The sequence below is a fragment of the Manis pentadactyla genome, chromosome 8, assembly GCF_030020395.1.
Source record: "Manis pentadactyla isolate mManPen7 chromosome 8, mManPen7.hap1, whole genome shotgun sequence".
NCBI lineage: Eukaryota > Metazoa > Chordata > Mammalia > Pholidota > Manidae > Manis > Manis pentadactyla.
Genome location: NC_080026.1, coordinates 5,567,813 through 5,593,073, shown reverse-complemented (window position 1 = coordinate 5,593,073; position 25,261 = coordinate 5,567,813). Strand labels below are relative to the sequence as shown.

Below are 25,261 nucleotides of genomic sequence, written 5' to 3'. Positions count from 1 at the left end.
AGAGCTACAGAAAAACACTTGTGTTGCTGGGTTGGGTAATAAATTGGCATGCAAGCTGGAGGATCTGAAAGGGATAAATTGTTCTACATTAAAAAAAGGAAAAAAAAAGAGGGGGTCTTCCAGAATTGGCCCTGTGAGGAGCTTGGGAAATCTCTCCCTCAAAGAGACGTTTATTAAGCTGATTGAAATTAGCCAAAACAGCCATTCAATGTGCTGAGATTGATCAAAGGCTTTACAACAAATTGAGGGACATTTATTAACCAAATCTACAAAAACTACAATAACAACAGTGAAAGGGAGGGGCACTTGGCCAGAGACTGTATCCCTCCCCCAACAGCTCTGCCTTGTTTCAGCCGCCTCCACAGACAGCCCGGTGGCAGTCTCAATATCTCACACAGCTCCCAGGGGGAGCGGGGCCAACAAATTAGATAATTTTAATGAAATGAACAAGTTCCTAGAAAAACACTAACTACTGAAATGAACTCAAGAAGAAATAGAAAATCTGAATGGGCCTATACAAGTAGAGATATTGAATTAATAATTTTAAACTTAACATAACTAAAAAGGTCAGATCCATGTGGCTTCAATGATGAATTCTACCAAACATTTAAAGAATTAATACAAATCCTTCATAAATTCTTCCAAAAAGAAGAAGGGATCCAGAATTGCCAAAATGATCTTGGAAATGAGGAATAGAGTTAGAGGATTCACAGTTCCCGACTTCAAAACTTAAGACAAGGATACAGGAACAAAGACAGTACATACTGGCATGAGGATGGATATATATATCTATATATATATCAGTGGAATTGAATAGAAAGTCTAGAAATTAATCCCTACATTTATGGTCAATTGATCAACAAGAGTACCAGGACAGTTCAACAGGGGAAAAAATAGCCTTTACTACAAATGTGCTGCGACAATTGTATGTCCACATGCAAAAGAATAGTCAAAACTTTTCCTACACTTCATACAAAAATTCACTGTAAATGAATCTTAGACCTGAGTAAATATAAGGGACAAACTATAAAGCTCTTATAAGAAAACATGAGAGTAATATAATATTGTCTATCAACTATAACAAAAAATTTTGTCAAATGCTTCTTCTGAATCTGTTGAAATGATCATTTTCTTGTCTTTCACTATGTTAATAAGATATGTTACATTGATTTTCTATTTCTTCATGATTCAGTCTTGGTAGGTAGTATATTTCTAGGAATTTATTAATTGCTTTGAGCTTTTCTAGTTTTTCAGTGTATAATAAATTGCTCATAGTAGTTTCTTATAATCCTTTTTATTTCTATGGTGTCACTTGTAATGTCCCCTCTTCCATTTCTGGAAGTTATTTGAGTCTTTTCTTGTCCTTTTTCCCTTGGTTAATTCAGCTAAGGTTTGTGAATTTTGTCAATTTTTAACAAAAATATTGGTTTCAGGTGTACAAAATGGCAATGCAATAATTGCATACATTACGAAATGCTCATCAGGATGAATGTAGTTACTCCCCATTCAAAGATACTACAATATTATTGACTATATTCCCTATGCTGTATTTTTCATCTCTGTGGCTTATTTATTTTATAATTGGAAATTTGTACCTTTTTATCCTTTTCACCTATTTCTCCCAACCCCTCCCCATGGCAACCACCAGATTGTTCTCTGCATTTTTGAGTCTATTTCTGTTTTGTTTTGTTTGTTCATTTGTTTTTTAGGTTCCACATATAAGTGAAGTCATCCAGTACTTGTCTTTCTCTGGCTCACTTATTTCACTTAGCATAATACCCTCTATGTCCATCCAAGTTGTCACAAGAAATAGCAAGATTTGATTCCTTTTTATGTCTCAGCAATATTCCACTGTATATATGTACAACATCTCCTGATATATTCATCTATCAATGGACACTTAGGTTGCTTCTGTATCCTGGCTGTTGAAAATTATGTGGCAATAAACATGAGGGTGCATATATCTTTTTGAGTTAGGGATTTTGTTTTCTTCAGGTAAATATGCAGAAGTGGAATTACCAGTTATTTCCATTTTTAATTTTTTGAAAAAACCCAGGAGATCCGGTGACTCTCTGGATCCCCACAACGAGCACAGCATTTGGCACGTTGTGGGTACCCAGCACTGTTGATTAGTTGGGAAAGTGAATAAATGGCTGGACAAGCAAACAAGCTGATACCTCTCACATTCTCCCACAAGTCCTCCAGATCCTGCCTGGAGGAGAGCAAGCTTCCCGGAGCAAGATTAGAGCAGCGAGTGGCCACCTCCCTCTGCCATGGTACTTCCTTGCTGCTTTGCCCAAGTCCCCTGACGGTTTCCAATGAAGTCCCTTTTCCCAGGGGCCCCGCACCCTAATGGGAAAGGAACACCTAGTCATCATGCACCTACCTGTGCGGAACACCTCGCTAGATGCTCTACCTATTTGCCTCATTCAATACTTGCAACACTAAACTCTGTGAGATGGAAACTATTATTACCTCATTTTACAGATTAAAAGAGTTTAAAGTGACTGGTCCAAGGCCCCACAGCGGTAAGAGGGGTGTCACGATCTCTCTGCTCCAGAGCTTTCCATTCCCCTTCACTTTCTTGAAGACATGTCCTTTGAGGCTGTTAGTGTAGTAAAGTCTCTGAGGGTGGGATTCTGGGCACCAGTGGTGGTAGAGCAGGGGGTTCTCTGGGCAATAGTTCTACTGTGAACCACAGCTCATCCAGCGTGTCCTGGGGAGACCAGCGGCAGCACTGAGAGCATCGTTTGGATCTTAGAAGTGGGCAGAAGGGAAGATCTGACCTCTGGAGAGGACATGTCTAGTCAGGCTCTGGGGGAAGTGCTGGGAGGCAGGACATGAAGCCAGACCTCGGTTACACCCAGGCACACCCAGCCTCAGCCCGCACGGGCTCCTGTGGAGGGGAGGCTGTGGCCCCGTGCATGGCTGGGTGCTGGCCTTGCCCAGGCAGGGCAGGTGGGGAGGGCGAGTCCCTGGTGGACCCACCTCCCTGACTTGTGGACCAGGCTCTGGGGACCCTTGGCTGGTGCACAGAAGTGCCCTTTTCTCCTGCCCTGGCAGCCTCCAGGTTTACTCCAACACGCAGACAGGCCTCCCCACACACGTGGACATGAGCCTCCGGAAGAGCCTGTACCGTTGCACCCACACTCATGCATGTGACCCACCTGCATTCATCTGCCCACATGTGCACACACACACCACAGATGGCTCCGGCTTTAGCCACGGACTGATGGTTGCAAAGAGCAAAAATCACCTCTAACCGTCACCAGAAAAGTAAGCGTTTTGATGGAACCTGAGTGTGATGGCAGCTGGCAGACCCCACCTGGGAGGGAAATGCCGCCGCTCAGCTCACCTGTGCTGGGCTGGGATCTTGGGAAGGGGAGGGAGAGGGCAGCATGGAGCACTGTGCTCACAGTGTACAGTTGACCCTTTCACAACATGGGTTTGAATGGCACAGGTACACTTTTTGTGGATTTTTTTCAGTAAATATTGGAAAATTTTTTGGAGATTTGTGACAATTTTAAAAAACATTCTCCTTTCTCTGGCTTACTTAGTTGTAGGAATACAGTGTATAATACATGTAACGTACAAAATATGCATCAAACAACTGTTGATGTTACGGGCAAGGCTTCTAGCCAACAGGCTACTAGTGATTAAGTTTCAGGGGCATCAAAAGTTATATGTGGATTTTCCACTGGGCTGGAGTTCAGCACCCCTGATCCCCACATTGTTCAAGGGTCAACTGTACTTGGGAGAGGAGAGCCCTGGCTGGTTCTAGTAACCCGCAGAGCTCCTGCTGTGCTTCTCTACCAGGATGGAAGAGGCCACTCCGGCAAGGAGGGGACCCCAGGCGTAGCTTCTCCACTGCTGCCCGTGACACATGTGATATCTGCATGCCCACCTCTCCTCTCTGCACCCAGTGATGTCCTGCCAGACAGAGTGAGCCTCTGTTTCCAGTGGGAGTATGTGGGTTCGAGGAAAGATTGAGAACAGGTTAGAATCATCATCCAAAACTCCCAGCAGCTTTCTGAAAGATTCTGGAACATGTCTCTCCCTGTCGGCTCTCAGCCATTTCATTCTGCCCCCGTGCATTTACTCCGGCAGCTTTTTACTGGCCTTGACCTTGTCCCTAGCCCCTACTACTCCCAGCTTCTGGCAGACCCTTCTAGTTTTTAACCTGCCACAAACGCCGTTCAGAATCAGTCTGTGTCCTGTGGGTCTTGCCTGGAGAAGATGCTGGGCAGGTCCTCAAAATATTAAACACAGAGTTCCCGTATGGTCAGCAATTTCACTCCTAAGAACATACCTAAGGAAATGTAAACATGTCCATACAAAAATGTGCACACAAGTGTTCATAGCAGCATTAATCAAAACAGCCAAGGGGTGGAAACAACCCAAATGTCCGTCCGCTGGTGAACGGACGTGCCTGGAACGCCCCTCCGCCTAGGGTCTGCATGACTCACCCTCTACTCTGTGGGGAAAAACAAAGCTGATCTTTCCCTCACCTGCTCTGCAGCACCTCTTCATGCAGGAGTGAAAGAAATATATAGGATAAACACAAAATATTTATATAAAAATATTATGGAACAAAAATTATAATGTATGGGATAAATAATACCTAAAAAACAAATGGAATGCTTATTCCATTTATTGGAAAAATATATAGAAAATAAATATGTGGAGTAAATAGTACAATATGGAATAAACAATACCTTCAAAGCACAAATTTGTAATTTCAGTAATTGAGTAATATGACCAAACTGAATTAGTCCATTGCACTGAATCCCTTTGTCCCTCAGCAAATTTGTTTTTGCAAATCTACAAACCTTTACTGCCAAACTGAGGAGAACATTTATTAAATGTATGAGATGAGTTGCCTATGAGCTAAGGAAAGGAGGGTAAGTATTGAGGGAAAAGGGGGAAAATAACAAAATAATTGAAGATAAAATAATTTGTAATAATTATTACAAATAATTTGTAATCATTTAAAATAACAGAAGGTTCTTGCCATACTGATAATCTGTGAACCGTGAACTAAGTATGAAGAACTCAACTCCCTGCACCTCAAGTGCCAGAAAGAAAAAAAGATGAACCAGAGACAGAAAAACCACTGCTGAAAATCACATTCCTCTGAGAGGCATAACTTAAGATAAAGATGAAAAAGAAAAACAGCCTTTTCATACTAATGCACAGACAGCAAGAAAATGGAATTATAGAAGGTGATATAATGAGAAGGTAGGACAAACATTTAATTGGAGTAGCAGAAGGAGAGGGAAAAAATGGGGCAGAGGAAATATTTAAAGAGGTAAAGACTGAGAACTTCCGAAAATTCATAAATAATATGAAGCTCAGATTCAAGAAGCCTAATGAATAGGAAGCAGGAGGCCTAGACATAGACTTAGACACATCATGGTGAAACCTCGGAAGACCAAGGCAGAGAAGAAAACCCAGGTGACGTCTAGGAGTCAAAATAATAACAGACTTCTCAACAGCAGAAATAAAGACAAGGAGGCAGTGGGGCAATGCCTGCAGCATCCTGAAAGGACTCAGAGCTCTCTACCAGTGAGAGAGAAAAAAAGACATTTTCAGATGCTCCAAACCAGAAACGTCTCTACCAGCAGACACACACTGTTAGAATGATCCCAGATAGAAAGTCAGAGATGCGGGAAGGAATGAAGGGCAGAGAGAAAGGCGTGTGTGTGTGTGTGTGTGTGAGTGTGTGTGTGTGTGAGTGTGTGTGTGGTCTAAATGAATGTGAACTGTATGAAATAATAATAGTACTGCCAGTGGCATTTAAAACATACAAGAGTTAACAAATAGTGTTAACGACAATAGCATCCTGTTGGCAGACCCTCACATTGTCTAGCAGGAGAATAAAGTTATCAGTGAACATTAGATTTTGATGATTCAAACATGTATATTATAATTTTTAAGGTAATGACTAAAAATAAAATAATATATAACAGAAGAAGGAATCTTACTACATTAAATGTAAATGGATTAAGTGTTCCAGTTAAGGATAACAATGGCATAAACTGTCAGGTAAGATTCTTAAAAAGAGAAAATCACTCTGCTGCTTACAAGACACACATCTAAAACCTCATGCAAGGCTTCAAAGGTTGAAGACGGGGAGGCACACACACCTTGTCATCCATCTTTGTGAGGTGTGTAGAAGCCAGAGGCACTCTACTGAGACTAGACGGGGGGCCACCTTCCCTAGAAAGCAGGGCTGGGGCCTCTGAGGCAGCTTTGAGAATCTCCTGGTGACGGGGCAATGGGCATGGTTCCGGGTCTGTGATCTGCCCCTTGCTGGGCTCTGCTGCCTCCCGTGTGGGCCTCTGGAGTGGCCACCACTCTGCCCATGCTCTGCCTGCTGTGCCCTGACCAGTCCACCTGGCAGGGCCATGTCGGGATGTGCCCCAGTCAGCTGACTCTGCTTGTCACACGCCAGCTCTTGTCGGGGTCTGCAGGGCTGCCACACCCTCCTGTCACATGCACGGGGCCTGGCGAGGTTGGGAGGTGGTGGTGGCTAGAAGGGGGTGGAGCCTTGGGGCTGCCTCCTGGCTCCAGGCTACCTGTGGCCCTACAGGTAGACACCTGTTACTCCAACCAGGAGGGCTTTCCTTCTTTTTGGCTTGGTGGGGACGCCTGCTGCTTCTCAGGCTCTCCCAGTGCACATGGCTCCACTGTGGGTGGGTCCCGGTATTCCAGGGGTGGCAGGAGGAACACTGGGTCTGTCCTTAGGCCCTGACCTCTGCCCAGCAGCAGGCATCTCAGCCCTGGACCCTGAGCTCAAAACCCTGAGCCAGGCCAGGTCGGGTGGCTAGGCTGGGCTGACGTCCTGGCCCCCACTTAGCAGTTTGCACAGCCTCAGAATGGGGGCAGCACGTGGATTCACGGATGGCTGGGCAGGGCATGGGGAGGGCCGTGTGGAGCGTCTGATGGGCTTTATCAACACCTCCAGGACCGCCAAGGCAGGAGAAGGGCCACAGGTTGAGTCAATCATCAATGGCCAAAGAAATACTCAATCGTGCCTATATAATGAAACTTCCAAAAAAAAAAAAAAGAAAAGACCCCAAAAGGACAGGATTTGGAGAGTTTCTGGGTGGGCGAACATGAGGAACTGGTGATGTGCCCAGAGATGGCTCGGAAGCCCTGCAGCCCCACCCACGTGCCCACACATTGTCCATCTGGCTGCTCCTGCACTGTGTGCTTTTATAAGAAAGAGATGCCCTAGTAAGGAAATGTTTTTCTGAACTCTGTGAGCTGCTCTAGTAAATAAGTGACCTGTAAAGGGGGTCTATTTTAATCCTCACTACAGTCTGATAAGGGAAATATTGTATTATCCCTATTTCATAGGTAAGGAGATTGAAGCACAGAGAAGTTTAGCAACATGCCCCAGGTCACACAGTAAGTATGTCAGAGCTGGGATTCATCAGACAGCCTAACTGCAGTCCAAGCTTTTAATACCATCAGAGGAAATGAAACAAAATGAAACAGAGAGAAACGAAAGGCCTGTCTCTTAAGGACCTCACAGTTGTACCAGGGAGAAAAGACTCCTGGTGATGAAAGACTTGGCTCATAATTCAGCTTCAGTTTGAATCTGAAGTTGGTGTCTGACCATGTTCCAGAACGGCTTGCTAAGTACCCTGTGAGTTTCAGAGTGCGGACGTCTCTGAGCTGAGATGGTTCCAGAGGGGCTGAGGCTGACTTCAGCAGCAGGCCCTGAGGACTGGATCACATCCCTGAGCACCACCGAGTGCCCGCAGGCTCTCCCCACGCCTCCTGCACCCCAGCCTCGGCCCTGTGCCTGCCAGGAGGTTGGAAGGCAGCCGGATGGCTCCACCAGGCTCTGGACTGGGCGCACTCCCTCTTCGGGGGCCACAGCAGATGCAGAAAGGGCATCACTGCTCCCGGTGTGTGGACATGGACAGCGGGGGGAGGGGGGCAGCCAGAGGACTGTTCCCAAGGCAGAAGGAGGCCAGAGGCCCTGCGCCTCTCCCCTTTTTTTCTGTCCTGTCCTAACCTCCCTCACTGACGTGCTGCTCATCACAGGGGAAAATGTCACCAATCCCCAGGCTGTGCTGAGCTCAGCTGGGAGCCGAGGCAATTCGGGAGCAGAAGCAGGCCCTGGGCCCCGGACCACACCCCTGGCTAGCGTGGGAGACCCACTGGTAGGCTGAAGGCCTGTGCAGGACGCTGCAGGTGGCACGGGGTCCATACAGGCCTCCTGTGTGGGACAGATGCCAAGCGCAGAGACAGCGGTTGACCAGGCTGCACCCATGGCAGCCTCCTCCTCACCCTGCCTTGTGTGGCAAGTGGGACCCAGGCACCTGCCCGACCAGCAGGAGGAGGAGCTGAGGACAAGGACCCCCAGGAGCAGCCTGCCTGGCTCACCTGGGAAGAGCCTGGGCAGGCTGAGGGACGTGGTGACATGCTCATGACAGAATAAAACATACGTTCCTGACACGGAGCCCCGAAGACCTTTGCGATTCCCTGGGTGGTGGGAGCGTCTGTTCTGTGAGGTGACTGGCTGGCCTTGGGGCTGCTCTCCAGAAAGACCAGAAGCCGTGATTCAAACTCTGGGACTTCCAGCTTGGCTCCCTAGTCCCTGCAGAGGGGAGGGGGCTGGGCACCAAGTCAATCGTTAGTCAGTCCTTTTTACCAGCCCCAAAAGCACGGGACCCAGAGCGCATCTGGGGTGCTGGACATGTGGAGGCGCTGGCCCTGTGCACCTGGGTGCCCACCTGTGTCCTTTATCACAAACTGGCAGACAGAGTGATTCCCTGAGCTCTGTTCACTAACTACTCTAGCAAATCGTCCAACCCAAGGAAGGGGGTTGGGAACCCCAACCTATAGTCCAGCTAGAAGCACTGGGGACAACCTGGACTCAGGAATGTCATCTGAGGTGGGAGGGCCAGTCCGGGTCCTTAACTGGTGGGATGGAACACTAGGTAGATTGTGTCAGAATTGAATTAAATTGTGGCCCACCACCTGGTGTTGCAGAGAATTCCTTGATGTGTGGAAAATGCACAGAATTATTGTGTGTGTGTAAAGGGAAATGCAGGGGCGCTCTTTCTAGACAACACTCAGTAGGGCCCCCGGAGCCACCCGAGCAGGCTGCAAGCAGTGCTGAACACGGGCACTGAGAAACAACATCAAGATCCATTCACATGGACAACAAGGCAGCGGGCTCCGAGGACACTCCAAACCCGGGGCGCAGCTGTCTACAGGGAGGGAGCTGTGGGCAGAGAGAAGGGGAAGGAGGAGAAAGGAGGGGGGGAGAGAGGAGGAGAGGTGAGAAGGGACGGGGAAGACCTCTGCTGTTGGTGGAAACGGTCACAGATCACTGCCGAGACTGTGAACTAAGGGCTGGTAGCGAGGGCGCACAACCAGCAGCCCACGTGCCCTGCTTTCCCAGCCCAGCCTGGGTTGATGTCCTGGTCCCAGGGTGACAGCTTACGGTGCTCCACTCCTTTCACTACCAAAGCTCCCTCCTCTGGGTGCACGTGCGTCCTGCATGCCCATCCAGGGCCTTTCCACACCCTTCCCGGCTCAGCAGAAGCTTATTCATCCCTGGTATGTGCCCCCTCGTGGGTTATGGTCTGACCAGCCCACTCAGAGACCGCAGCTGGGGAAAGCCGTTTACGCTGAGGGGTCCCACCCAGGCTGTGGGGTGACCCCACTGCCCGCTATCTCCCTACTGGGAAGAGGAGGGGCTTGGAGTTGCCCACCTCCCCCCCAGCACCCGCCCCTAGAGAAGGGGGATGCCAGGCCGAGCTGCCCTTGAGCAGTGCCCAGCTCCAAGCAGATGGAGCCTCCTGAAGGCCACCTCCTTCACCTTCGGGCTCAGCTCTCAGGTGGCTCCTGAGGGCCACCCATGCCCAGACCAGATGCAGGAGAGGCCCTGGCCTTTGCGGAGTGGAACAGCTGGTGCCGCCCTTTGCTGGCCAGTGTCCTCATGCATAAGGCCCACTCCCACCACACGCACGCCAGGGCCTACTTGGCCTGGGCAACTGCTGGATGCATGGACGACAGCTCCCAGGGCAGCCACACTGAATTGGGGGTGGGATGGAGGAAGGGGATTACTCTCTGGGGTCAGGGGGGCCGGAGAGACCAGGAGGGGGGATGGGCAGGCTGTCTCCAGCACCGAGCTGTTCCCGCTGGAATCCGTGTTCCTGGAGGGGTGTGGAGACGGCTCCCTGGAGATGTGGCAGCTGGCGGGGGCGGGAGGAGAGGAGGCACAGGTGGCCTAGAGGCCGACACTTAGGAGGAAGCAGCCTGGAGCTTTGGTGGGCAGGCTTTTCGGGCCAGCCTGGCTGGGAGCGGATGGGGTCTGGCTGCCGAAGGACCAGGGGGACGTTGGTGCCTACTCACAGCCCTCAGCAGATGGAGAGCCCGCCAGCACCTCATCTCCAGGCCATGTCTGTGGGTGAAGCCAGTGGACACACCTTAACACAGCTGGGGTCCGCCTGCCTCTGGGGAGTGGACAAGGCACCATGTGGGGGCAGCAGTGAACCCTTCCTGCCCATTCCCTCCCTCCTGCACCGATTCAAGCCCCCAGGCCGGTCAGGGACCTTCTGAGGCTGCAGAGAGGCTGTGGCCCACAGACGCTAGAGCCAAGGCCACAGGACGCTGCGGGTGGGAAGCCCCTCTGGCCCTGGCCCTCCACCCCCTGCTTTATCTTTCAGGCTTTCCAGGCTGGGGGTAAGGGGATTTTCCCTGGGTCTTTCTTCTGGCAGCTCAGCCCTAGCCACCCCCACCCATGCACACCCAGGCCCTGCTATGCCCCTGTGACCTGGCTGCATCCCCAGTGGACCCCCTCAGGGGCCCAGTGGGCTCAGGACATACCCCCTCACCTCCTCTTCATGCAGTAGGAAGGCGGCCGGGCCCGGGGTCACATTTGGCTCTGATGCCGCACGTCGGAGAGGAGGACTCTGGGAAATCCTGACTTCCAAGCCTGTTTTCTCCTCTGTGAGACGGGATCATGACGGAGGTGAAGTGCTGCTCCATGTGGTGCTGGGAGCTGCGGAGAGCTAACTATTGAGATTGAATAATGTGTTAGAAGGAGACAGGGCTCCCCCAGGCCTGCCCCACAGGGCCCCCGGCCTGGGGCCTGGACACCCCCTCGGGCAGGACATCCCAAGCAGCCCGGAGTGTGACCGCCTGGATCGTCTGCTCGCAGGAGACCTACGTGTTCTCCTGAGCACAGCTCAAAGTGCCGTTTAAACCTCCTTCTTTGCCAGTTGTGATTGTTTTCTGTTAAGAGAATTTGATTCACAAAGACACAAGTGTACACTGCACAGGAGTGTCTAAATCTCCCATTTCCTGCTTTGCATGGAAAGATGAGTCACCGAGACTCTCAAAGACACCCTGATGATGAATACGGGTGAGGGACCCTCGTTCAGTCTTTTTGTTCTGCTTGAGCTCCGCTGTCATGTGTAAGCAGGAATGACTCACACACACACACACTGCCCCTCTGTAAGGGTGTCTCACACAAGCGCACAATCGCCGTGGCCAGCAGCCAGGCATGGCCTGAATTACGAGCAGATTCCTCCCTGTGCACCCTGTTGCTGAGAACAGCCTTGGCCGGGCTCCCAGGACAGGGACCCGTGTCTGCGCCTGGGCCACGGGGACCGAGTGAGGTGGGGTGTCTGGGCCCCCATACAGTGGGGTGCAGGGAGGACAGGGAGGCGTGGCGAGTGGCCGTGTCGCAGGGTTGGCCTGGCTCTGGCCTTGCCCCACACCTGTCCCCTGCCCAAGGGTCCCCAGGGCTGGCCTCTGGGCAGGGGTGGCTGTTTGCCCGGAAGTGCTCAGCCCAGAGTCAGCTTCTGGCCTGGCCTCCCAGGGAGGCGTGTCCGGCCAGCCACACAGCGCAGCAGAACATGGCCTTTTGCTCGGGTCTGAGTGAGATGCTCGGATTTCCAAGGGGCTCCTCCCTTCCCAGGCTGCTCAGCCTCCTTTCAGAAAGCAGGTCTGCGTGCGGGGAGACTGGAGTGCGTGGACGCTCCGCAGGCCCCGAGGGAGGACAGACAAGTCTCATGGCCGCCTGTTAGGAGGGGGCCTCGCCCTCCCCGGGAGGCCAGGGCTGTGCCAGGGGCCACCCCAGGTGACTTACCCTGCCCTCGGGGCCCAGCCTGCCCAAGAGACGGGAGAGGGAGTTCAGGGCCTGGCAGACCCACTGTGGGAGGCAGCTTGCCACTCAGAGAGTGAGGTCCCCTGGCTCTGATCTATTCTTTCTCCCGAGAAACCTGGGTGTCCTGGGCCCTCGTGGAGCGGGGCGGCCCTGCTGCGGGAACGGTGCTGCGCAGCCGGCAGCCCTGCTCCTCCTGGGCCGGCGCAGGCTGAGCCTTCCTGACCCTGACTGAGGTTTTCTCTCAGGCCCCAGGGCCTGGGCCAGGAGTCCATTCAGAGTGTGAAGCCCCCCACGTCAGGCCTTGGGTGAATGCTGTTTGTTACCCCAGTGAGGGCACTAGGTAGGCATCGTCACTGTGCTTTATGGCCCCTTTATTTCCTGCTGTCACTGTCTACCCCACCCCTTTCTCCCTGTCAGGCCTGGGAACACCACCCCCCACACCCCCGCCATTGGCTGCACACAAAAGCCCATTCTGGCTTTTCTTTTTGAGGCCAGGCAGCACGGGTGTCACCCCGGAGACAGGCGCCTTCCGGCCCAGCTCCTCACCCCTCCTCTGCCCAGCTCACTGGCCCCCTTGCCGGCCAGCTCAGCCCAAGCAAGCTGCCAGCCCCCAGGCCCTGCCTGCCCCCCCACTTCGGCTCCTCTGCCTCCTCTCCTGCGAACCCAGGAACCAGACTGCCTCCCTCTCTCTCCAGGGACCCAGGCACCAGATGAGGCACTGCCTCTGAGGCTGGCATCACCGGCACCTGCCTGGGCCCTGTGCTTGCCCCTCACTCCAGTCCTTCAAGGCCTCCAGAGCTCAGCTCCCACCCCTTCCACCCCAGCCCCAGCCACTGCTCTAAACTCACACCCCGTCTCCTCAAGCTTGCCTTACCTGTCAGGGTGCATGGGGCACAGAGGCATGCGTCAGCCCTTCCTTGAGTGCAGTGCCCCACAGAGGTGATGACCCACAATTCAGGAACAGAAGAAGATATAGACACGTGGTTGCTGAGCAGAGACCATATGCACCAGCGGCCAGATGCACTGTTGGTCTCCACGTTGAGTCTGGGTCTCACTTCAATGACAGGAAGCAATAAGCACCCCCAATTTAGGGCTTACCCCCTCTCTTGTTATCAGCTCTCACAGTTCTGGAGGTCTGTAGGGCTTGGCAGGGAGTTCTCGGTGCGGAGGAGGGCGGGCGTGGGGCCCAGGCCGGAGCTGAGCTAAGGGGGGCCTGCTCTGCCCTCACAAGATGAGTAGTTTTGCATTTAAGCAACGGTAAGTGAATTCAAAACATGCAAAGGTATTTGACAGGAGAGGCCAAGACCCAGAGGTGACCTCTGCTAACAGGCTGGGAATCCAAGCTGACTCTGTCAGCCCTTCATCCATCAACACCCATTCCTGGCTGGGCCCTGAGACATGCTCACCTCCCCCAAGGCTGGCGTGGGTGCCTCCACACACGTTCACTCCACTGGGCTCACAGTTGCCTCGGAGACAAGCATGGTGACGGTCCCTGTTCTACAGATGAGGAACGAGGCACAGAGGAGTTGTCACTTGCCCCAAGCCACATAGCCACCATGGCTGGGCCCAGAGCCCAGGTTCCCAGGTCTTCCCCATAGGCCCCCAGGCCACCTCTGACCCTAGGGTGGTGGTTCAGCCCATCCCTGAGGGCCCTGCCGCAAAGCACCAACCAGGGTGTGCCTTGGAACCCGGAGGTGGCTGGCTCCTCGTCACGTGCAGACCCCAGCTCAAAGGCAAGCCCCCAGAAACGCCTCCTGCACCTGTCCGCCCCCAGAGGTGGTCGTCAGCCATGGAAGTCAGCCATGCCCCTGAATGGAGAACAGTGGTGCCCAGCTACTTCTGACTCTGCCCGCACCTGCTCCAGGAGTCGGGGGAGTGTGGGGAGGTGTAGGGGGCTCAGGGCAAGGAAAGAAGTCTCCCAGCATGGAGGGGGGTGGAAGTACAGGCTGGAGGGACAGGGGTGGCAGGTGAGGGTCCCCACCCGACTTCTGAGGGCCCCCCGTGCACAGCCTCCATTAAAGCCCCGTCTCATTTCCCACCCCTGCCCTTCACTGGGCTATGCCCCCAAGGAGGCTCACACAAGTGCACTTTTCATGCCCTGCTCGGCGCCCGGAAGCCTTTCCTCAGCCCCCTGGCCCTCCCTACCCAGGGCCTGGTCTGGGTCCCTTGCGGCCCCTCCTCCATGCTCCTGACCCCCAGCAGTTTCCCTGGGGCAGTGGAGGACAGTGTTGGGGGAGCTGCAGGCTGCACCCAAAGTTCAGAGGGTCTCTGGGGCTCTCTGAGGTTGGCCTGCTCTGCCCCCGGCTTGAGGGTTCCCACAGCAAAGACAGCCAGAAGGCTCCCCTTGTTCCCAAACAAAGGCTCTGCTGACTCTGTCTCCCTTTTCTTTCTTTCTTTCCTTTTTCCTTTCTCCTTCACTTTGTAATAAACAATGATGGCATTGGCCAGAGATCCTGGACACTTCTCTTTATCCTGCACAGAAATGCTTCATGAGTCACAGCCTCAGGCAGCCGCAAAGGGCCCATGTGGGGTGTCTTCAGGCTTGAAGGGGGAGAGCTGTTTGCTGATACCCTGAGCTGGTCATATTCCTGCTCATCCTCCATCTCTCTGGGCTCAAAATGCCCCAAGGTCACCTGCCGTGCAGCTGGCCCTGTCCCGGTGCCCCCAGAGGCACCCAGTGAATGTTCGCCACAGGGAGCCGGAGCGGAGGCTTGCACCCCGACGTGCCCAGAGCTTCGCCTCCCGCCCTGTGGGAAGTGTGGCCCATACCTGCTACAGGGCCCAGGCCCAGCCTTCCCTGGGGCACCAGCGGCATGTCTGTGTGGGAGGTGACACGGCTGATGGCCCTTCCCGACACACGCCCCTGCCTGAAGGGCCCCCAGACCACAGTCTCACCACGAGAGACATACCTGGAGACGGAGACCTGCTCTTTCTCTCTGAAATGTGACTTTCTCCCCAGGAAGGGAGAAACATAAAGTCCTTCAGCAGAAATGTGTTTGAAACACCGGTGTCCTTCCCAACAGAGGGACTGACCACTGGCAAGAGAGAGGGGGAAAGGTTCCGGAGGCCAGGCTTCCAGGCTGCCTTCCAGGCTGTGGTGCACATCTGAACAGGACGGAAGCAGAGTCATCAGAGTACCAGGTGCCAGGAAATGCCAAATGTGTGCCCAAGGCTTAGGGAGGGTGATATGTCTTGCTGTTTGCACACTGCATGTGTCTGTGTGGGTGGAAGTCACTTCCTCCAGGAAGCCAGCCCAGGCCCAACAAAGTACTTGCCTCCTCCCTCAACTGGGAGCCCTTTGAGGGCAGAAGCAGATGCCCCCAGACATCAGTCTCAAGGACACCTTGGCCCATCCGGAGCTCAGGTGGGGTTGGTGCAAGGGGCGCTAGCGTCTGTACAGTGCTGGGACCATGAGGGTGAGAATGCACAGACTTGCCCGGGAGTGTGAGCTGCCCTGACTTCACCCAGGAGCTCCGCCCCAGGGGCCTGCAGCCACAGCTCCTCGCGGCCCCTCTAGTGGGGTGTGCAACTGCTGCAGCATCCGTGTCAGCCTGGACGTGGGCAACAGGAGCGTGTACGAGAGTGTCCTAGTGAGCTGTGGCGGGCCCCTGGCCCCTCACTCTGCCTCCTAGCCCCTTCCAGTCACTGTGTCCCCGGCAGCTCCAAGCCGTGGGGTGCGAGCGGCGGCAGAGGAAACAGGCTCTCCAGGGGCCACTCCCTCCTGGACCAGCACCCTCGTGGGAATACTCAGGGCCAAGCCAGGCCGGGGGCCCGCAGAGAGCCTGTGGGCACTGCCCCCTAGCCCGCACGGAGTTCCTCCTCACTGAATCCCCCGACCCTGGTCAAGGTCCCACCTGTGCAGCTGCCCAGAGACCTCAGCCCTCAGGGCTCCCTCCCGCCCTGCCTGGCCGGCCAGGCCCTGGCTGCCCCACATGGCATTCTGGACTCATCAGCCCCTGCGGCTAGATTCCAGCTGTGCCTGGCACTCCTAGGGCCCGGGCCCCACCTGCTGCCCCCCAGGACCATCACACAGGGTGTCTGGCCTCTCGGAATCGTGATTTCCTAAGGTGGTAGAACAGAAACACAGGTAACTCTCCTGTTCTCCTCGAGGCTTTTCTGTGCATTGCCAAGGACCGGGCCCATCTGGTGGTTGCTGTTAGTGGCTCTCCCAGGCCTCCCCCCAGCCAGGGAAGTGGGTCTGCGTGGTCCTCTGCCTGGCAGGGGGACAGGGTGGAGAAAGAGATGAGGGGAGCAAGGGCCTTGGAGACACAGAGCAACAAAAAGAGGGTCCGACGGAGACTGTCGGGATGAGGACAGAGAGGGCTCGGGGCACAGGGCCAGCATCACAGATGAGCGGCCTCCTCACCTGCCGGTGGGGCTGATGCTTTCGCCTCAGGACAGGTGGTGAGCTCAGGTGTGTGAGCAGCCTGGATAGGAGGAGCCTCTTGCCTACAGTTGCTGCACTTGGAGAAAGGCAGAAAGGATGCAAAAGATAGGTGGCAGGGGGAATCCTGGGCAAGAGGCTCAGCCTCCGGGGCCCTGGGGCCCTTGCGTGCACACACAATTCTCCTGGAACCTCAGAAACTCTGCCAGGTGCTCTGCTGTGTTCCTTGGGGTGTGTCAGCCTCTGCTTGGCTCTACGCTTCGACCGGAGGTTCAACACCTGCTGCAGTCGGCACGTTCTTTACATCAAGGGCCGTCCCAGCTCTAGGCATGGAGCACACTGCACCTGCTTCCTTACCTGATGGCCCCCAGGGGAAGCCTTTTACAAGCCACCATTTCAGAAACATCTCACATTGTCCCAGGTCCCCAAGAAAATCTGACTCACTTTCTTGGGCATGAGAGAGCTAAGGTGGTGGGGCAGGAAAGCCACTGAGGGGCCCGGGCAAGAGGGGACACCGGTGCTGCTGTGTCTGTCCGTGGATGACCATGGGCACTGGGCTTCCCTGGCTGTCTTGCTGACCCTCTGCAGACCGGTCCTTCTAGCAGGGATTTAGTCTCAGTCCGACACTGCATATTCACCCCACAGAACAGGCTCGTTTGGTGTCAGCCCAAATTTTCCAGCCTGAGGAGCTCCTTTAAATTCTGTTTCTAATGTGTCCATGAATTGTCCCCATTTGGTGACAACAGCGCAGGCAGGCTGGATTCCTACCAAGAAAGCTGAAGTCTCAGCGCTTCCCTGCCGTCAGCTCTCTGGAGCAGGCACGTGGCAAGAGAGTCAGGCAATCTGGGACTCTACATCTTGGGTGCTGATGAGGCCCAGAGCCCCAGGGGGCCACTGGCAGAGGTGGAGGGAGGCAGAGACTGGGAACAATGTGCAAGTGTTTGCAGTGAGCTCAGGCAAAGGGACAAGCATCTACCTTTCCAGAGAGATGGTTTCTCTTGCAGAATCTCAGCCCTGCTTTGCCGGTTCTCCGAGTCAGCAACCCTCCACCTGTATACGGATTTGTGCCCCACTCAGTATTCTTCCCCAAACCCCCACACTACTGTATTTGTCGAAGGGGGCATTTTCTGTCCTTTGTGACTCAGACTTTGGCTGGTGGTGTAGATCTGTCTGTATGTGCACCTGGCGACTTGGGACAAAGAAGTAAAGAGGGGGAGGGCCGACCAGTGCGGAAGGCCAGGGCCCAGCTGCCGGCTGAGCCCCGTGTTTCCTGCCATCCCAGTATCTCTTGGCATCCGGTACAAATGTCTCCTCTGACCATTTGGTTCACCAACACCCCCGCCCCCAGTTGCTGAACATGCTTTACTGCAGTATGTGTCACACTCAAAATCGGTATCCCAGAGTTAAAACACGGTGAGACTGGCTGATGAGGATCCCTGTTGTGCAAATCCTGCTGCAAATCTCACAAGCCTGTCTGTTTATTTGCTTGTTTTAATACACTATTTTTAGAGCAGTTTTAGATGAACAACAAAATTGAGAGGCAGGTACAAAGATTCCGCATATACCTGCCAGCCACAGCCTCCCGATCGTCAGCACCCCCACCACAGAGGTTCATTAGCTACAATTTGTTACAACTGATGCACTTATTACAACACATGCTATCATCCAGAGTCCATAGTTAACATTAATTAGGGTTCACTCTTGGCCATTCTATGATGGCGTTGACTAATGTATAATGACACATACCCACCATCGCAGTATCGGACGAGTAGTTTTGCTATCCTAGAAATCCTCTGTGCCCTGCCTATTCATCCCTCTCTTGCTTCTAAACCCTGGCAACTGCCCATCTTTTTCCTTTCATCTTTTAACAACAAGGCAGAGAGCATACCATTTAACTCCACATGGCAGTCAAGTTCTAAAACAATGTTCTCCAGAAGGAAAACTCAGAAATAGACTACATTTGACTGATTTCCCCTTAAGCAACAATGCTCTCCAGGACTTCCAAGAGAGGACACAAACTCCAGGGAGGGCCTAGCCTAGGGCTGGGCACTGGGGAGTGCTTACTGAGTAGAACACTTAGGACTGTCCTTCTCTGACCTGGGGCTGCTTCTCTGCTAGCAGGCTGGACCAGGGCTTCTCTGACTGTGGTCCCTGGGCCCTACAGATGCTCAGGTCCCTGCCCGGAAGCTCTGCAGTGGGCCTGGCAGCCTGAGCCCAACCTCCTGCCAGGTGGTTCTGACACCTGCTCCCACCTGAGAACTGTGATCCAGGGCCTCCTCCTTGGGTCAAACAAAAAAGTCAGGGTGATTGTGGAACGTGTGGCCAGGGAGAGTGTATTTTCACTGGACTGCTCAGAGGCTTTAGCACTTTAAGGATTCAAACAAGAGGGAATTAACATTTGCTGAGCCCTTTGAGGTTTAGTTTCCCCTATCATCTTCACAGCAACTCCATCAGCCCCGTCTTCCTCTCATGTTAAAGAATCAGGTTTAGAGGGGGCACCAAGGTCACACAGGTCATGCAGCGCACAGCTAGGTATCCAAATACAAATCCTACGCATTTCCCACCACCACCAGGGGCCTTAGGGGCACGTTTCTAGCAAGGTCTGGGCCCTGGGCAATGAGGAATGTAATGTGCAGTGCAAGAATTTCCGAATATCCCACAGCGGCCTCCTCTGCTCCCAAGCCCCACAGACTCTAGTCATTTTACCTCCCAGGCTTGCCGCCCTGGCCTGGGTGCTCTGCAGGCCTGGGGAAAAGCGGAGGTAGGTTGCGTGTGGGGGAAAACACTCTACCAGGCAACACTGGACTGTGCTGATGACCAGAATAGCATCCAAGGAGGCCAGGAATTGCGTGAGGGGTGCAAGCGTGGGCAGGGGCATGCAGAGCCATTCTGGGTGGATGCCAAGCCTCCTGGAGAGTCCAGACCCCAGGAATAGTGGGCTGGGGGCAGGACTGCAATATGACACCCGGGGGCACTTGGAACTTTTCCTTCGTGAGCACCTTCCAGCATAAAAATACATGTATTTAAAATAATTTTTTACAATTGTGTTCAGATAAAGATGAATATAATCTAGGCTGCTGATGATATTGTAATTATTCTACTCCGATTATTTTCTTTTGATTTTAAAAGAAATTAGAATTGAAACATTTCTGTTGGTCCGTAAATATACTGTGGCCCTAATAGCGAGCGGGAGTGCAAGCCTCATTTCCTTAAACTTTCCAAAGAACGCAGCCAGGAGTGCCTTCGCCCCTTAGCAGAAAAGGGCTCTCCTCTACCTGAGGGATAATTCTCCACTTAGGTCCTACCTGCAGGAACACACCTGCGCAAGCAGTGACAGGAGCGCAAGTGAGAGTCCAGAGACCCAGAATTAGGTCCTCGGGATTCCGCGCGCCCGCCCTTGCCTCTCCCCAGACGAGCGAGCAAAGGCACGTTGCTGAGCCTCGCCGGGCCTCAGCTGCCTACAGTGGTACATGGAAATACTGGGCAAATAAATGCTCTGAAACTTCTCCAAGTCTGAAAAGCAAAGCTCTCAGCCAGAAAGAGAGGCCGCCGCTCTCCCAAAGTGGAACAGAGGGCGGACAGGCCGAGGGGACGCGCACCGCGGAAGGCGCCTGTCTGGTGCACGTGCAGGTTTAGGAGGCGCGAGTCCACCTGTCCCTTCTCAGAAAGCGCTGCCAGGCTCCCAGGCCCCCCAGGAGCTCAGCGGGCGCGGGCCTGCCGCTGGTGTGGGGGGGCGCCCTGGGGCCCCGGGCCGCGTGGGTGGCTGGCTCCGGCGGGTCTGTGCAGCCGCGGGGACCGCTCGTGCCCGGGGTGGCCAAGCGCGGGGGGGCGGGGCGTCTCGGCGGCCCGGGGCGGGGCGGGGCGCGGGGGGCGTTCCCGGGGCCCGCTCGGCTCCGCGGCTCTCCGTGCCGCGCGGGGCAGCCCGTGCCCGGCTCCGCGGCCCTGCGCCGCGCCCCGCCGGCCACCATGCTCAGCGTCCTGAACTTCCTCCGGAGCTTCTTCAAGGTGAGGGGCGGCGTCCCGGGGCCCGCGGTGGGCGCGGGGAGGGCGGCGGGCGCGCACGGGGTCGCCAGGGCCGGTGGCTGCACATCGGGTGGCTGGGGGGCATCCCGGGCGGTCCCTGCCGCCCCAACTTTCCGACGTGCTGACCGGGAGCCCCGGAGCGTGGCCACCCCGGCAGCGGGGACCAAGATGTGCCCCCGGAGGCAGGCTGGACAGTAGCCCCGGGCCCGCCTTGGAGAGGCGACCGCCCCGAGCCCGGTCCCCCCGGCACCTGCTCGCCCGCGGCAGGCGGGCGCTGGGCAGTCTCGCCCTCCGCGCAGGACCGCCGGTTCTGGCAAGGACGGCTGGTGCCTGGCCCAGTAGGTGCCCAGGAAGTGGCTAATAGTGTTATTACCCAGGCCACGGGCACTCCAGGGCACCGACGGGGTTGGGGCATCATTCTGAGGAAGGGGTGTTAAACGTGGGGAGAAGAACAGGAACCTGGGGGCCTGTTAAACCTCTGTGCAAGGTGCCCCCGCCCCAGGCTCCAAATTCCAGACTGCTCGCAAGTGACCACAGTGACCCACTTTTCTGGGGCATTGCCACCTCCACTGCCCGCGACGGGGACCCCAAGGCGAGCAGCAGGCACCAGGGCACTGTCCTGTCGGAAGGGTGGCCAGAGGCTGACCGCTGAGCTCTGCCTCCCGAGATGAGCAAGGCGGGAAGGCAGGTGGGAGGCCCTGACTGCAGGCCTGCTGCCTAAACGAGGGAGACGTGCGGCTGTAGCACCGGCCCGGGAGCCCAGGGCCAGCTGGCCAGGCCGTCCTCCGGGGCAGAGCTGCCCCTCTCGCTGGGAGGCCGCCTTCTCCTCGAGGGAGACTGAAGAGCAGGTGGAGTTTTCTGGCTCAGGGCTCTGGGGAAAGCCGTGAGCAGCCAGCTGACCGGGGACTGGATCTGCAGGCGCCCTGCCCTCCGCGTGTTCCTCGGCCATCCTGGAAGTGCAGCCTGTGAATCAGCCGACACCCCCAGGAAGAATTAATTACCTGGACGCAGATGGGACAGGGCGGAGCCTTTAAGCTCATACTAATACTATGCCACTTAGACTGGTGAGTGCAGGAGATGCCTTAGCAGGCAGGGCACGGGGGCCTGGCTGCTGGCGGAGCTGTGCCTCTGAGCTCGCAGACGCCCTTGGAATCCTGATTCTGTCACTGACAAGCTATACGGTCTTGAGACAGTCACTTAACCACTTCGGTTTTTGTTTTCCCATTTGAAAGCTGTGCACAATAATCCCATACCTTTCAGGGTGTGAGGATCTTACTACAAAACATGTGTGTTTATAAAGAGGTAAAGCAGGGCAGGACCTTATCCTTCCCCATCCATGGCAGTGGAGGCAGCAGGTTGCCCAGGTGAGGGGACGTCAGCCAGCCAGAATCTGAGACCCCCAGCTGGCCCAGGAGCTCATGGAGCAGGCAGGTGTGGCTGGGGAAGACGTCGCTGGGCATCCAGGGTAGGCACCCTGCCCACCGCTGGCTGGAAGCCCCTGGGGAAGGCAGACCTCTGGGGAGGTTTCTCACGGATCCGCTGTCCTCGCATTCCGCGCCTCTTCTGAGAGGCCCCTCTACCCCACCTTGTCCCCTGCCCCCAGTGCCTATCTCCAGTCTCTAGAGGTCCTCAGTCACCACCAGCCTCCCTGTGCACATCATGGGGATGGTTGGATACACCCCTCAGAGGCTCCCCCTTTCTGCTGTCCTTCAGAGCCGTCACTGGGAGGGGCCCTGAATGCCGCGGCAGTCCCCTTCTGGCTGTGCAGGTCTGTCCTGCAGAGCCGCCTATAAACAGAGCTCATGCGTGTTCTTCCTCAGTGCTGGTTATAAGGAATGCCCCCAAGGGCACAGGTGTGGGAGGGGAAGGGAACCGCCTGCTCGAGTCACCTCCTGGTCACTCCTGGGCCTGGCCTCTATTGACCACACTTTGAGGGTGGGTACTTGACTTGGTTGTTTGGTTGATCGAGAATGGTGCTTCATCCTGGGGAATGCACATTGTTGGGGTCCTATCGCCAGATGGGGCAGAGACACAGTTTTCAGCAAGGCCCAGCAGTAGGCATGGTGTCTCTGACTTCAGGCCCCAGGAGAGACTTCTGTGGGGACTTGCTACCCACTCTGTACAGCATCCAGCTTGGCTGTGGGCACTCAGGGCTCTGTGGGGCCCAGGGGGCATGACAGCTGTGTGACAGAGGCCCTCGCAGTGCAAGTGGGCAAGATAGTCCGTCTGTGCGCACGGCCCCTGCAAAGCTCACCGCCCTTATGACCACCCAGCAAATGAGTTGGAGCAGCACACCCTGGGAAGAGTTACATTGCTTCAGAAGTCCAGAGGCCCACCCGGGATTGTGCATCCAACTTGGTGGTAGGGGGCCAAGGTCCAGCAACCTGTCTTTTGCTTTCAAGGGGCTAACTAACCCAAGGTATTCCAGACAACCCGACACCTCTGCTGCCTGCCTGGATCCTTTACTGAAGTGGAAGATCCTGCCATTCCCATGGAACTTGTGCCCCACACTCTGGTCCACATTAGGGTCCCTTGCCACTTGCTGTTCTCCAAATCCTGTCAGGAGGATGCAGTTAGCATGAAGTTCTTTGTGGTAGAAAGATCAAGGTCTCTGCTAACCAAATTATGGCAAAGAATCAGTGAGCTGGTGGAGCCCTGAGGCAGGGCGGTGGAGTCATGACGCGGCCCTGGTACTGGGAAAGCAACCTCCTCCTGTTGGTCACTGAGTGTTGAGACAGGACACACACACACACACGCGTGCGTGCATTGTTCTCACCAAATCAGTGGCCAAGGATCATACTAAATGTGTTCTGTTTAAGGAGAGCGTATGTGGGACAGCACCACAGAATCCGCGCTGTGGATCCCATCACAGTCCAGTGGCCTCCTTCAAGGCCCTGTGCCTTCTGCACAGCCAAGCTGGGACGTTGACAGGGGATGCAGTTAGGGGTCTCCACTCCTAGTCAGTGATTTCTTAGTCTCCAGAGGTGAAATATTGCTTATAATTCCTTCCTTTGGAGGGGAGGGGCTGTTCCAGAGGCTTCTGCTTAGCCTTTCCTACCACAAAAGGAACCAAGGGTGAAGCTTCTGCTAAGAAATGAGCATCTTTGCCAGTTGAACACTCAGGAGCTGGGGAGGTCACCACGCAACAGATTCAGAGGCCTAGTGGGCTGCCAGGAGGAGATGCCCAGCAAGGCTCCATTCATGACCTGACATGCCTCCACCTCCCCTAGGCCCTCGAACGTGGGGTGGGCTGGAGTGCCATCCTCAGCCACCGGAAAGTAGTGTTAGCTCAGAGCCAGTGCTCCCTGATTTCTGAAAGGTCTAGTGTTTCCCTATATAGCAGCCTTTGGAAGATTCATAGTATATGCTCAGGACGGTATTGCAGGTTACCAGCCCCCTTTCACTGAAGGAGTTTTGGGTCTATTAACTAAAGTCTGGGAATCAGGTAAAGGGCAGTGGTGTTTAATCAACCAATATTTATTGAACAACTGCTAATGACCAGACACTGTTCTGGGCACTCATGGAGCCTTCTATCAGACATAGTTAAAATTTTTTTACATTTTTAAAAATATTACACAGTCCAATAGGACCCGGTTGGTGTCACCCACCCATTTCGGTCCTGGCAACCCCTGATTGATTGGTCAGTGCCAGAGAGCCCTGGCATCGGGATGCTCTGGTGCCACTTTGGCTTCTGGTACTCCACGCTGCTGCTCTCCTTTGCCCTGCCAGCTCCTGCCACCCCCACCTGTGGAATTCCCTCTGAAGGTGGCATCGCTCCTCAGCATCACCAGCTACACGGCAGCTCTCCAAGATGTTGACAGTCTTTTTGCCAAAGTATTCCTAGTGCCATGGGGTAGGGCATGTCTTTTTGACTCGGGGGAACATACGAGGTGGTGAGCAGGTTGCTTTTGATAAATCCATTCCAACACTGTTGCTTCCGATATTTGGATTCCTTTAAGGAATTTCTGGCTTTTCAGTTTCATTTCATGGGGGGCCAATATCAGGCTGAGGTTTTAGTCAGTCAGCAGCCCGCCTTCTGGAATATGTCCTGGTTACTGGAGCATGCACACCGACTTGAGAATGAGTGGGCGCCCACGGCTGCACATTCATCCTGAGCCAGTATGAAACTCTTCCTCCTTGGTCAGATCCCCTCAGAATCCATTCCCACCTGTTTCCCCTGGGATTTGCCAGTGCGTATTGGCAGAGTCATACTTCTGAAAGAGAGCCTTTCCTTCCATAGTCTGACTTTGTAATGGGTTCCCACGGCCGTGCTGAGGTCTGATTCTACTTTCTGTTCTGGAGGCGGCGGAGGCATCAAGGGTTGGGCCTGAGGAGAACTGCCTCCCTTATGGACAGGGTGATAAAGGAGAGGGGCAGAGGGCTCAGTGGGTTGGTGACTCCCCTGCCGATCCCCATTCCTAAGGCCAGGGATCCCACTCTTCCCTAACATGCTCTTCCACTTGAGGAGCCGAGAGGCAGTTCATTCAGCTGGCTTTTCAGCTCACCACAGAGTGACGGGATCGGACCGCTTCTCAGGGATCTGTTGGGCAGGAGGGAGGGATCATGTGTGCACAGCCACAGGGAGTCCCTGGGGGCTTGGAGGTCTGAGCTTGTGGTCCCCCCTTTAAGCTGGCCAGGGCAGTTAGAGGCAACAGTCCTTCCGCACAGTACTTGAATTCTTCATGCCTTTCGGGTTTTGTAGCGAGAGTCGCTTT

At 54.6% G+C, this 25,261-nt stretch overlaps 1 protein-coding gene across 5 annotated transcripts in view; it reads left to right on the top strand.

The window, feature by feature from the left end:
- The first annotated feature begins 20,403 nt into the window (after window positions 1–20,403).
- Window positions 20,404–25,261, top strand: part of ARHGEF4 (Rho guanine nucleotide exchange factor 4) — a 173,934-nt gene continuing 169,076 nt past the window's right edge. For all 5 annotated transcript variants that reach the window (XR_008998802.1, XR_008998803.1, XM_057505446.1 and 2 more), the window contains exon 1: window positions 20,404–20,528. Coding sequence is in view for 3 of the 5 variants with exons in the window: in XM_057505446.1 (XP_057361429.1) it covers window positions 20,490–20,528 (39 nt within the window). In the remaining 2 variants the exon portion in view is untranslated. The remainder of the gene's footprint in view (window positions 20,529–25,261) is intronic.